The sequence below is a fragment of the Nicotiana attenuata genome, unplaced genomic scaffold (genome assembly GCF_001879085.1).
Source record: "Nicotiana attenuata strain UT unplaced genomic scaffold, NIATTr2, whole genome shotgun sequence".
NCBI classification, from domain to species: Eukaryota; Viridiplantae; Streptophyta; class Magnoliopsida; order Solanales; family Solanaceae; genus Nicotiana; species Nicotiana attenuata.
The window spans coordinates 17,078-31,239 of record NW_017673266.1 but is presented as its reverse complement, the minus strand read 5'-3'; the positions used below and the strand labels follow the sequence as shown (position 1 = coordinate 31,239).

Here is a 14,162-nt window from a genome sequence, read left to right as displayed (position 1 = left end):
TTTGCGGGTGTCCCATTTTTTTTTACCCTTAATAAGCTATGTATAAGTTTAAAAAAATGTTTTGTGAAGTGAAAAAGTTTGATTTCTTTCGGTAACAAGTATAGAGAAGAAGGATTTGCAACTGCTATGATTTCTGCCAAGAAAATTGTACTTGAAATGAATATCGGGCCCCGATTTCGTAAGAAACATTTGATATATAGGAAGTAACAATTTGATGAGAATGTTGATAATAAAATCTCAAAATCTTTCGAAGAGTTTTTTGGAGTTGATTACTTTATAGATAGTAGACAAGGTTATTTTTTCACTTCAAAATAGATTTGAACAATTCAAAGCATATGAAGATATTTTTAGTTTTCTACTTAGCGGTAAAGATTACGATCACTAGATGATGAAAATTTGAAAAAATATTGTCTTAATCTTGAATGTTCCTTAAAGCGTAATAATCAATTCGATATTGATATTTTAGATTTATTTTCAGAATTAAAAGTATTAAGAAAAATAGTACATAACAGTTTAATTGATATACTCGGTCAAATAAAAAGATTTGATTCTTTTTTCAATGCCTATATTACTTATGGAATAATGCTAATAACTCATGTTACCGTCGCTTCAGCGGAAAGAAGTTTTTAAAATTAAAAATGATAAAATCTTACATATCTCAAGAAAGATGAAATGGATTAGCTATATTGTCAATTAAGAAAGACTTATTAGGGGTTATTGATTATAAAAAAATTATTAATAACTTTGTATCTAAGAAACGCTACAAAAATAGACTTCAAATAAATAAATAACTTTTTTTTAAAAAAAGTTAAGGCCCCTCAAAAAGTTTTGCTTTAGGCCACAAAACTCGTCGGACCGTGCCTGTTTGTCCACCTATTTTACTACTTCAACAACTGACCCGAACATAGTGTGTTGGCCTTGAAACATCTGATGGAGTTATAAATTGGCGAGTGTAATGGTTTCGGAGGACATATATAATCATCTGAGGATGGAGTCGTTTTTTCATTGATTATTTGTACAAGTGTCACAACCCCTTCAATTTTATGTCCAAAAATAACAGAACCAAGATTGACCTGAACTACTTCTGATCAAGTGGAAGCCAACAAAATTATTAAGCTAGCGTTTGGCCATAGATTTCCAAATTTGTTTTTAAAAATCTGATTTGGGTAAAGTTTGGTTTGAAGATGAAAAAGTGGGTGGACATAAGTTTTTAATACATATTTCACTTTCTTTTTTTTTTGAAAAAACATGAAACATGACTTATACCCACAAGTCTAAAAGCTATCACAAATATCCAACATTACCTTTATCAGTAACATTCACTATATTGTCGCAAACCATAGTCTCGAACATAAATTTATTTAGTACAAAATTGTCATTTTCATAATGAATTACATAATACACTATCAAATGTCCGAGAAGACGAAGCAACATTGTTACAAAATAATAAATGGCGGGCTCTTTTATAAAACACAAGAGTTTGGGGCAATTTTTAAAAATTGTAATAGTGATATTGTCACGACCAACTTTCCCTCCGTTTGGGTATCGTGATGGCACCTAGCTTTAGGGACTAGGTAAGCCTAACTTATACTGAAATACCACAATAATAAATGAAATTTAACAGTCTTGAAGCAGAAATCTCTACAAATTTATAATTTCCAAAACCCGGTAGTACAAGTCATAGCTCTACATCGTTTCGCTACAACTTCTAAACACAGCCGTATGGAAATAAGTACAATAGTGTGAATATAAAATTGGAAGGTGACTTCGAATCCTGCGAACGCAGCAACAGGGCTACCTTGAGTCTCCTCGACAAGAATCCGCACAGCTACTATCGAACAATACCTGGATCTGCACACAAAAAAATATGCAGAAGTGTAGTATGAGCACACCACAGCGGTGCCCAGTAAGTATCAAGACTAACCTCGGTGGAGTAGTGACAAGGAACAATTAAGACACCCATTGGTCTAATACGCAGAACAAGTATAAGTATAGAAATAACGGAACATAATATCTATATAAAGACTACGCGATATGGCTAACAACACAGTAACCGCAATAAGGAAAGAAAACAGCAAGTAACAGCGGGACAGCGTAATAAGAACACAGAAAAAAATGAACGGAAATACAACCCAATCCGAATTCATGAATACGGAAAAGACAAGTCATAACTCAGCAACTACGATAATTTTCACATTTGGTCTTAGCTAACAAACTTCAATCAATTAATCAAATCCTTCAAGTGATAAAAATGTTTCGAATTATACTTCGTTTCAATGAATACCTTCCAAAAATAATTCTTTCAAAATAAATACCTTTCGAATATAATCTTCTCAGATAAATAACCTTCGAATATGAGTCACCCTGTGACACCTCATCTCATAATCATACAATACGGATCTCAATACCTGAACCCTAGCACTTGGCATCCTGTGCCCTCATCACCACATAATCATATTGACAACTCACGTGCCAATTAGAGCCATTCTCACATGGAAGGCAAACAAACAAGGATGTGTGCCTATACTCGACAATACCAAGAAACCTCCTATCCGATAAATGTGCTTAGCCACGTGTATGCTTGTGCAAGTGTCCTAACGTAGTTCATACCAGCTAGTAAGTATAAGGAACAGAACGGACAACACATATAATGTTTACACAGGGATAGGATCAATGAAAACAACAGCTCAGAACATAGTGATATTAACAGGGGATCTCCTAGGATACCGTCCCATAGTCCCAAACATAAATGTACAGACGATCTCCCGGGATACCGTCCTGTAGTCCAAATCATAAATGTGCAGGGGGGTCTCCCGGAATACCGTTTCGTAGTCCCAAAGTAAATATCTAGTACAGGGGGATCTCCCGGGATACCGTCTCGTAGTCCCAAACATAAATGTGCAGGGGGATCTCCCGAATATCGTTCTGTAGTCCAAAAGTAAATATCCAGTACAGGGGGATCTCCCGAGATACCGTCCCGTAGTCCCAAACATAAATGTGAAGGGGGATCACCCGGAATACCATTCTGTAGTCCCAAAGTAAACATGCAGGGGGATCTCCCGGAATACCGTTCCGTAGTCCCAAAGTAAATATGTAGTGCAACCAACAGAAACAACAGTTATAGCACAACATAAAACTCGTACATCACCACAATACGTATAACAACGACAATGACAATAATACATGGTGCGACAAGTGAATCAACTCAAGAACTGTAAATCACAAGGAAACAGTAGAACCGATTCCCAAGGAATAACCACAGATAGAATGCTAGGCATAAAGGGAACAGTTCAACAAAGGGAAAACTAACATGTAGCAACGATCCCACAATATACGAGTCAATAACAAGGAAAATCAACATGAGTCGAGTAGTCCCAAATAAAGGCAAGTCAACAAAGATATCGGTTATCTAACTCCTTTTAAGGTTGGACAATTACGAGGATATTCGACAATTCAATTAAGGAAAGATGATCTTAGCTTCACTTAAGACTAAACAAATTTAGGAGGGTTAATGATACATTCTCAATAAGACAAGCATCCATGAAAGGATAGCATGACAATAGGAGAGACAAAATTTTTCAGTTAAATCAAGTAGGAGTCAATTAGGCAATAAGAGTGAATCATGAAGCAATTAAATTCCAATTAAGCATGTAGAGGTGAAACTAGTAAATAAGAAACTCAGTCATATCAAGAATAACTTCATACATAGTGAATATAAGGACCTAAGAACCCTAAAGGCCAATTTCACACAACTAAGTCCAAGTACGCACTCGTTATCTCGCGTACACGAACTACAATCAACATAGAAGACTCAAATCCTAAAGGGAAGTCCCCCACACAAGGTTAGGCAAGATACTTACCTCAAAGACGACAAACTGATACTCTAAAATGCACTTCTCGGGTGAAAAGACCTCCGGACGGCTCAAATCTAACCAAATTAACTTCAAAGCACAAATAAAACACATAAGAAACTATTCCGGATCATAAAGTCTCAATCTTTAGCAAAATCCAAAAATCGATCCAAAAGTCGACCCGCGGGGCCGCACCTCGGAACCCGACAAATTTTACAAAATCCGAATACCCATTCCAATATGAGTTCAACCATACAAAAATTATCAAATTCCGATACCATTTGGTCCCTCAAATCATGATTTTTCATTTTAGAAATTTTCTTCAAAAACCAACATTTTCCCCAACCTAAAACACAATTTAAATGAAAAAAACAAGGATAAAATCATGAAATATATTAGATACTAGGTGAAGAACACTTACCCAATCGATTTGTTTGAGAACCCCGAAGAAGCTCCCAAAATCGAAGTCCAAAGTTCAAAATATGAAGAAAATGGTCAAACCCTCGATATAAAGGATTCTGCCCAGCACTTTCGCATCTGCGGATACTTAAGCGCATCTGCGCTATCGCATTTGCGGGCAGATGTTCGCATTTGCGAACTTCACTTACAGGCCTAGGTCCGCATCTGCAAACAACTAGTCGCATCAGCGGCGCCACAGAAGCGATAACAGGAGCGCAGAAGCGGGGGCTCCTTCGCAGATGCGTTGCATCAACCGCAGAAGCGGTTGCGCACCTGCGTTCCAGCACTCGCAGAAGCGAGCTAGCTTCCAGGCCTCAAAGATCGCAGATGCGATCAGGCTCACGCAGAAGCGGAGCCGCACCTGCGCTCCAAGGTCGCAGGTGCGAAAACACCAGAAATCAGACATGCTCAACACCATGCAAAACATCCGGAACTCGTCCAGAACACACCCGAGGTCCCCAGGACCCCGTCTAAACACACAAACAAGTTCTGTAAGCTAAAACGGACTCGCTCGAGGTCTCAAATCACATCAAACAACGCCGAAAATATAAATCGAGCCATGAATTGAACTATGAACTTCCAAATCTTCCAACTTTGAAAACTCGTGCCGAAACCAATCAAACCAACCCGGAATGATGCCAAATTTTGCAGACAAGTCCCAAATGATAAGACGGAGCTATTCCAACTCTCGGAATCACATTCTGACCCCGATAACACAAAAGTCAACTATGGGTCAAACTTCTCCATTTTTCAAACTTCAACTTTTCCAACTTTTGCCAAATTGCCTCAATTTACTCTACGGACTTCCAAATCAAAATCCGGACGCACGCCTAAGTCCAAAATTACCATACGAAGGTGCTGACATCATCCAAAATTCATTCCAGAGCCGTCTACACTAAATTCACATTCCGGTCAAATTCTCACCGCTTAAGCTTCCAAAACTAGATTCCTTCTTCCAATTCGGTTCTGAATCATCCGGTAACTGAATTCAACCATTCATGCAAGTCGATACACATATTATGAAGCTGTTCAAGACCTTACGCCGCCAAACGGAGCTTAAATTCTCAAAACGACCGGCCGGGTCGTTACAGATAATTTAGGCCGGTTTTGGGATTTGGGATTTGGGATTCGGGTTTTGGGATTTTGCCAAAATGTAGATAAAATTTATGAACAAACATGTGTTTGCGAAATAAAATCCAAATATATTTTGGCAAAATCTATGGCCAAAAGTGTCCTAAGTATTCCGAGAATCAGTATCTTCTTATATGATATAGAACTACTGAATTGTTCTTGCTTCTCTTTTTATTATAAATAGAATTGTATTTAACATGAATGTCTATATTTTAGAGAGATTTTAGGAATTATTACTTGGTGATTAAGTCACTCTTTCCTTATAAATAGAGGGTTATATTCCATTGTAATTCATCTCAAATCAATAAGAATTCACTCTCTCTACTTTTCTCTGCAATACTCTTTTTTCTTTTTTTATTGTTTTGTAGCACGTTATCAGCACGAGACTCTAACCAATTGAGTAGAAACTTTGGGATTGAGCATAATGATTGTCAATTGTTCCAGGACTTCCTACATGATTAAATTTTGGATTTAAGGTAGGTATTTTACTTTATTTTTCTCTTTTAAATTCTTAACATTCTATAATTTGATTTTAAATACAAGCAAAGACAATAAATTTTGATTATAACTTTAATAGAGTTTGTAAGAAATTAGAACCAAAAGTGGTAAAATTTCTATATCTTTCCATGATCAAATTCATGTATGATTGTGAGCACAAAAAATGGAAACTCGTCCCATTGAATTTGCTTCATTCTCATTCCCTTAAGAGAATTTGATAGCAATATGTGATAGTCTGAAAGAAGACAAAATTATTACCATGAATGTATCAATGGATGTGGACGTGGCAATAGACGAAATTATAATCGTCATCATTGTGGTAATGAGAACAATAAGCATTCTCAAAATAATCCTTCACTATGTGAAAGTAATATTTGTCATCGATTTGACATGAGATTTTTTAAAACACATATAGATGATTATGGTCCATTCATGATGTGAATGTGACAACATGTGATTTATGAATACATATTCATTCTTGGAAGAATATGAGCGTACTAGTGGTATATACCACACTCACCTCTAGAAGGAGGTTTGAGAGGAAATAAGAAAAAAAATGTCATTATTATGACATAAATGGCCATTGGTCACATACTTATTGTACGCCAAAATATTTTGGCAATGTGATTATTAAAAGACAACGGTAATGCAAGAAACCGATCTTGCATATAATTTTGACCATAACCATAATGATATAAATTTCTCTTTAAAAGAGATATTCACCATATGGATGTTGATGAATATGTGGTAGTACAAAATTAATTGAGAGCTCTAGAATAGACAATTATTACTATTTTGGAGGAACAAAATTGGTTATCAATAAGGCATTATGTTGTAGTAAGTCTCAAAGAAATTTATTTAGTTTCTAAAGTATTCCCGAAAGCAATTGGTTATATTGAGACTATAAATAAAGAAAAGATTTAATATCTTATATTACTACAACTTGTAGCGGGGTGATATGTATGTGAAAAGCTACCCGCTTTATTCTCCAATTTGTACTACACAAACAAAAGAATGTCACAATAAAGTAGAAGTTTATTGATATAAAAACTCATATCATAATAAACTTGGAGTTTATTCATAATTGCACACGTCATGGTGTAAACCTGAAGTTTATCAATATTGATAATTTATCCATGTGGCATAATTGGTTTAGCCATATTAATTTAAGTATGATGTGCAAAAATAAAAGAGAATTCACATGAGTAAATATTGGAGAACTAGAAAGTTCTTTGCGAATTCTCTTATGTTGTTTGTTCTCATCAATTAATAGACCAACTAAAATTGGCATTGAACCCCATGAATGCTGGAAATATCAAAAGTGAATATGAGCTCATTCACCTACCATGTATACCACATAAGATGCATCTATGAGATGGTTACATGTGCGATTATTATTAACCCGCATCCTGGCCGGTGTTTGCGAGGTAACTTGCTCAGTAATTTAATTTCGAGCATAATTTCCATATTTTCTATTCAAGACAGTTTATCTTGATAAGTTGGTTTACATCACAATTAGTTTAGCAAAACAATTATTGAGTGCCTCCACTTAATAGCTAAACTATTATTTATGAGAACAAAGTTATGTATATCAGTTTGATATACGTTATATACGAAAGTATATTACATTCTCCCCTCACAAGTGGTTCGGGGTTAGGAACCAAATAATTCCATCTTATTCTTATTAATGTGGGGTGTATATTTTGATTAACACCATAACACACAAAGGTGGGTTTTCAAAGTTCAGAAAGTAAGTTAGTTTTTCTAACATGAGGGGGAGACAGGATAAACACTTGAGAAAAAGCTACGCGGAATGAATTATCATGTGTATATCTAGATCATCGAACAAAATAATATGAACTTGAAGTACATAAAAGGATAACATTTGCAATATATTGCAAAGCATGCCAGACGCATTTGCTGACCCAAAGAAAGTAACTATATTCTCATTGCAAATGCTTCTATTAAGTCCTAGAAGGACAAAGTCTATGGTACGCTTAATATACACAAATCGGTTTCAAATAAATTTCTTGATAAAGAAGATGAGAAAATGATCAAAATGATCATAATAAAGGAGGCAAGTGATCTAGAAGATCACATGACATAACACTTCATAAAATATCATGAGAGATTCAGGTACTTGAATATATGAATGAAAGGATCTCTATGTTATGTCTTTATGAAAAAAAAGGAGGTTGAAACCTATATAAAATGTTTGTCGACGACATCTATAATAGCGCTATATATATATATATATATATATATGAGGATCTTAAGTCTGGAGAAACAATTCAAGTAGAATTTGGTTTCATATGAAAGACATGTAGTTTTGTACATATAGTTCAAACACTCAAAATTGTAAAGTCAATAGGTGTGTGCAATCACTTTCACGTATTTTATATATTGGCATGATATGAAAACTTGATATAAATCTAAAGTTTATTTATATGGCTTATTTGACTATACTTGTATGATAATCCCTGAGGGATTTAAATTGCTTAAAGCATATATAATTCTTGATCTTGAAGTACCACATCCTCGGTGTAATTTATGCACAAATGTATCTTGCTATAACTATAAGCATGATAATATGACAGCGAGAATTTTTTACCTCTATTGAGATATTGAAAAGGACATTCCACGGCAGTTTATGAAGACATTACATCTCTATCAAGAATGATGATTTCAAGGTGCAATTTGTTTATCAAATCTCTACCAACGATCTTTTGAAGATGGTGCACAAGATTGGAATGCATAGGTTCAAAGATGTGAATTGATGCTCTCATCAGAGGGAGTTAATACGCATTGTATTATTCCCTTACAAGGTTTTGTCCCATTGGATTTTCCTTGCAAGGTTTTTAACGAGGCAACCAAAAGGCGTATTGTTAGATATGTGTACTCTTTTTTCTTCACTAGAATTTTTTTTCCTATTGGATTTTAATTTAGTCAAGGTTTTAAGGAGGTACATTATATGTTGAATAGACATTAAAGGGAGAGTGTTATAAATATAATTGTATTTAAGATGAATGTCTATATTTTAGAGAGATTTTAGGGATTATTACTTGGTGGTTAAGTCACTATTTCCCTATAAATAGAGGGTTCTATTCCATTGTAATTCATCCCAAATCAATAAGAATTTTTCCTATTTACTTTTCTCTGCTATACTCTTTCTTCTTCAAAATGAAAATGAAAACAAACATTGAGAATCAGCGATCGCGATTAAGCGCACATCCCCTAGATTCCATATATTAGTACCCAATTTGGGTATAACTCAAAATTTATGGATTCTGGTTCCTTTTTTCCTTTCTTTTTCAAGTTCAAAGTGGAAACCTAAGCTGAGATTTGTACCTCTTCCTAATGATGTTAGGATTTGATGGTTTCCGCGTTCTCCTGGAAGAACTATATGTGGATTAGATAAGCTTCCAATAATAAGCTGAAGTTGCTGTGGTGTAGTGGTTATCACGTCAGTCTTACACACTGAAGGTCCCCAGTTCAATCCTGGGCAGCAACATTTTACCTCGATTGCCCTTTTTATTTCGTCTTTTTGCTTTTTGGTTGCCGCTATTTCACAAATGAGCCAAATCACCAAGTACTCATAGTTATTGCGAAATGACAATGTCGGACCAAAATCTGCAATATCTTAAGACGTTCTATCACAAAAAACTTTTTCTTTCTTTTTGATTTATTAATTTCTAAAGTGTCTTCGTTTAGATTTGCTGCTTAGTTGCATGACTGAAGGTAGGAGTGTCAATGGATATTTTACAGATATTTTTACCTTCTTATACTACATATGAAACTTTATTACCCTCCCTAATCAGGTTTTAATTTAATTACATGGCCATATACAATTTACCAATTTATACAAATTAGTTTTAAATGAGTATCCCTTTAAATTAGGAATTGAATAAGGAATCAGTTATTTCTCATCCATGTTCTCTCTCCTGCTCTCTCTCTGTCTCTCTCCTTCTCTCTCTCTCTCTCTCTCTCTCTCTCTCTCTCTCTCTCTCTCTCTCTCTTTTTACTGTTATTTATGTTGTCTAAATTCTAAGCAACCCTCCTATTCGTTCATTCTCTTCAATATTGCATTGATCTGAGAAATGGAAGCTCGGCTTTGTATTTTCATGTCAAAACCTTTATTTTGAAGGTAAACTTATCTTCTACCTTCTCTCTTATCATTCTTTTCCTCTTTTTCATTTTCTGAAAAGTAATGGGGTTTCTCAGGAACAACTAACCAAGACATTTCAAGAGTCTCTATGTTAAATTTTTCCTTCTTTTAAATCTGGGTTTCACTAGTCTAAATTGAACAAATCCTAAAGATTGTATCTATTTTTCTTCTGTTTCTCTCCCCCTCTTTCCTTGTTTCAAAACTCTGATACCTGGAACCTTTTTTGTGGTTACAGAACGAGATTCGGGAAAAAGTTTACATTTTTATGTGTTTGGAGGTTAAGAATAAGGGAGAATGATTAATATTATGAATCCAGTGAACAAACCTATGAATGAAGTGGAGAAAGGATTGGATCCTCAGTTATGGCATGCCTGTGCTGGTGGTATGGTCCAAATGCCACCACTGAACTCAAAAGCCTTTTACTTTCCTCAGGGACATGCTGAACATGCCCACAAGAATGTTGATTTTGGGGGTTTCCCTAAAATTCCACCACTTACTCTTTGTAGAGTTTCATCCATTAGGTACTTGGCTGATACTGAGACTGATGAGGTCTATGCCAAGATAAGATTAGTTCCATTAAAAGGCAACGAATGTGATGTTGAAGATGATGCTGGATTTCTAGGGCTTGATAAGAATGAGAATCAAGAGAAACCTAATTCATTTGCTAAGACATTGACACAGTCTGATGCTAACAATGGTGGGGGGTTTTCTGTGCCAAGATATTGCGCTGAGACCATATTTCCACGGCTGGATTACTCGGCTGAGCCTCCTGTCCAGACCATTTTGGCTAAGGATGTTCATGGGGAGGTTTGGAAGTTTAGGCATATTTATAGGGGGACACCAAGGCGGCATCTTTTAACGACTGGATGGAGCAATTTTGTGAACCAGAAGAAGCTTGTTGCAGGGGATTCGATTGTGTTCTTGAGGGCGGAAAATGGGGATCTCTGTGTTGGGATCCGGAGGGCAAAGAGGGGTATTGGTAGCGGACCGGAGGTGAACTCCGGATGGAATACTGGACCAGGGAATTATGCCTCTTCACTGTATCATGGGTTTCCTGGGTTCTTGAGTGAAGATGAGAAGAAGTTCATCCGAAATGGTCAGGCAGCAAAGTCTGATGATGGTATAAGGGGAAAAGGTAAAGTTCGAGCTGAATCTGTCATTGAAGCAGCAAAACTTGCTGCCTGTGGCCAGCCATTTGAGGTGGTTTACTATCCCCGAGCAAGCACTCCGGAATTTGTCGTCAAGGCCTCTGCGGTAAGAGCTGCAATGAGAGTCCAATGGTCTTCTGGGATGAGGTTCAAAATGCCTTTCGAGACCGAAGATTCCTCAAGGATAAGCTGGTTCATGGGGACCATATCTTCTGTTCATGTTGAGGACCCCATCCACTGGCCAAATTCTCCATGGCGCCTTCTCCAGGTAACTTCCTAGTCTTTTTGTATATGTCCTGGTTTCCATTTATAGACATTCAAATTCTTTATGTTCATTCTTAAGTCATTATAGTTCAGAAAGTCGCATTCTGGTATGCAGTTTGATTGCCTCTTGTATGATAATGTTTAGCTCATCTCAAGTTTAACTAATTCAAAACTTAAAAGGACAAATTTCTAGTTTTTGACCTCATCAAGCCTTTCTTTTTTAGTTAAAAATGTCTGCGTTTGATGAAGTGACTTTGGAAACCTTTCTAGTTGGTGTTCGTCTAGAGTAAGTATTTAATAGTCAAAGGCAGGATGCTAAAAGCTCCAAGTCCGCAACATTCCTGAGGTTCTACTAAGAATCAGCAAGCTCCTTTCTTTTTATAGTTTTGTTGTGATCATCGGTTTCTCATTTTGCTAATTCATGAGCAGGTGCATTGGGATGAGCCAGATTTGCTTCAAAATGTGAAGAGAGTGAGTCCATGGTTGGTTGAATTGGTATCAAATATGCCTCCCATCCATCTCTCTCCGTTCTCACCCCCACGAAAAAAGTTGAGGCTTCCACAACCCCCTGAATTTCCCATGGTTGGGCAACTCTCGATGTCTTCACTTCTCAACAACCCTTTAAGCCCCAGCAGCCCTTTGTGTTGTATATCGGACAACATTCCTGCAGGCATACAGGGAGCCAGGCATGCTCAGTGTGGATTATCGTCATCAGATATCCACTTCAACAAACTGCAGGCAGGGCTACTGCCATTCGGATTCAAAGAACTCGAACGTTCTGTCCCGCCTTCTAGACTTCTTAAAGGCGGCAGCTTCATGACCAGTTTTGACAATGATGAGAATATCTCTTGCCTATTAACCATGGGTAATACCTCTCCCACTTCAACGAAACGTAAGGAAACACAAACACCGACGTTCATGTTATTCGGTAAACCAATTCTTACCAAACAGCAGATGTCCCTGAGCTGCTCTAGTGAAACAGTTGGCAACAGTTCATCTAATGGGAATCCGGAGAAGATGATGAATCTCTCCGAGGGTTCAGGATCAGCTGTTATTCATAATGGTCCACCAGAAAATTCTTCAGGTGAGGTACTTCCTTGGTATAAAGATCAGAAACTTGAATTTAGAATGGAGACCGGTCACTGCAAGGTTTTCATGGAATCCGATGATGTAGGTCGAACACTTGACCTTTCAGTCCTTGGCTCGTATGAAGAATTGTATAAAAAGCTAGCTGACATGTTTGGTGTTGGAACATCAGAGATGCTAAGCAATGTGCTTTACCAAGACTTAACCGGTGCTGTTAAGCACACTGGAGACGAACCATTCAGGTGAAGTTCTAAGCCACAGATTCCTTTATGTTCGTTTTAATAATGTTCACATGGGCAGTTATTGACATTGTCCTTTCGCTTGTTTTTGCGATTGCAGTCAGTTTGTGAAGACAGCAAGAAGGCTTACCATCTTAACAGATTCTGGCAGCGATAACATACGGAGATAGAGACTGATGGATATTGATCCTTGTTAACTGTACAGTTGATTGCTACAATTGTAGTTTCAACCTGCTTCTTTTTCCAGCTTTGAGTTGTTTTTAATAGTTGAAGGGGAAATCTCTCCTTCAACCTGTGTTTAGCAAATTGTAAACTGAAGACAGATTCAGCTTTGTTTGACATTTTCAATCTACCTGGATTTCATCTTGCAGCTTTTTTGTTGATCTTATAAGAAATCAGTTTTTTCATTCAGCTTCTATTGACAATGTTGAAATTAAAATTAGTAAATGGAACATGATGCTAGATTAATGTGTACAAAACTGAATATGCTGGCGATATTTCTTCATTCTTACATTGTATACGTCCAAAATTTATAAACTCATCAGTTGACTTGTCACCTACCTCACCCCCTCTCCATCCCCCTATCCACAGGGAAAAACAGAAAACAACAACAACAACGACCCTTACCCCCGAGGGAGTAGAGAGGCAGTTTCCGAAAGACCCTCGGCTCAAGAAGACGAAAAGAGACAATATCAGTACTACCAATAGAAACCATAGGTAGATAGAAACCATAGGTAGAAACCATAGGAAGAATAACATCATGAAAATGAGAAAGTAATGCAAAGCAAAAGCCATAGTCGGTACATAGACACCGGCACTATGGAAAACGAAAGAGTAGTAAGACACAACCTTGCCATTGGCTGACTTCGACAAAAACCCTACCAGACTAGCCTCATAAAGGTACGAAGTAAGGAAAGACTCAACTACCTCCTAATCTACAACGCTAATACTCGACCTCCACAGCTTCCTATCAAGAGCCATGTCCTCAGAAATCTGAAGTCTCGCCATGTCCTGCCTGATGACATCTCCCCAATACTTCTTAGATCGTCCTCTACCTCTTCTCGTGCCCTCCAAAGCCAACCGCTCACGCCTCCTTACCGGAGCATCTGGGCTTCTCCTTTGTACGTGTCCGAACCATCCGAGCCTCGCTTGCCGCATCTTGTCTCAACAAAAAGAAACCTTTTTTAGTGTGTTTAAATTTTAGGTAGCATTGTACTATAAGAACGCCAAATTATCCTAACCCCCCCCCGCCCCCACACACACACACACACAAAACGTAGCTCGTAGACAAACTTAACTAAACGAAAAACAAACGAATGAA

General features: G+C 37.0%; 1 protein-coding gene and 1 non-coding gene across 4 annotated transcripts; both read left to right on the top strand.

The window, feature by feature from the left end:
• Window positions 1-9,377: 9,377 nt before the first annotated feature.
• TRNAV-UAC lies at window positions 9,378-9,450 on the top strand. Its single transcript has one exon. It is a non-coding gene; the product is annotated as a tRNA-Val (tRNA).
• Window positions 9,451-9,920: 470 nt separating this feature from the next.
• On the top strand, window positions 9,921-13,248 carry LOC109215882 (auxin response factor 16-like). 3 transcript variants are annotated; one of them, XM_019380000.1, is made up of 4 exons: window positions 9,921-10,083; window positions 10,340-11,520; window positions 11,946-12,844; window positions 12,942-13,248. In XM_019380000.1, the coding sequence occupies exons 2-4, from the start codon at window positions 10,399-10,401 to the stop codon at window positions 13,009-13,011; spliced, it is 2,091 nt and encodes a 696-aa protein (XP_019235545.1). In that variant the 5' UTR covers window positions 9,921-10,083; window positions 10,340-10,398; the 3' UTR covers window positions 13,012-13,248. The 3 variants fall into 3 exon arrangements, with proteins under 3 accessions (XP_019235545.1, XP_019235546.1, XP_019235544.1); XM_019380001.1 differs by lacking the exon at window positions 9,921-10,083 and having other exon boundaries at window positions 10,271-11,520; window positions 11,946-12,600; window positions 12,691-12,844; XM_019379999.1 differs by lacking the exon at window positions 9,921-10,083 and having other exon boundaries at window positions 10,271-11,520.
• Window positions 13,249-14,162: the final 914 nt, after the last annotated feature.

What these genes read in the sequence shown, in the direction of transcription:
- LOC109215882 (XM_019380000.1), top strand. Translation starts at nt 10,399, where the DNA reads ATGATTAATATTATGAATCCAGTGAACAAACCTATGAATGAAGTGGAG. An exon ending in CTCCATGGCGCCTTCTCCAG is followed by an intron (nt 11,521 to 11,945) that starts GTAACTTCCTAG and finishes ATTCATGAGCAG; the next exon opens with GTGCATTGGGATGAGCCAGA. An exon ending in ACTGGAGACGAACCATTCAG is followed by an intron (nt 12,845 to 12,941) that starts GTGAAGTTCTAA and finishes TTGCGATTGCAG; the next exon opens with TCAGTTTGTGAAGACAGCAA.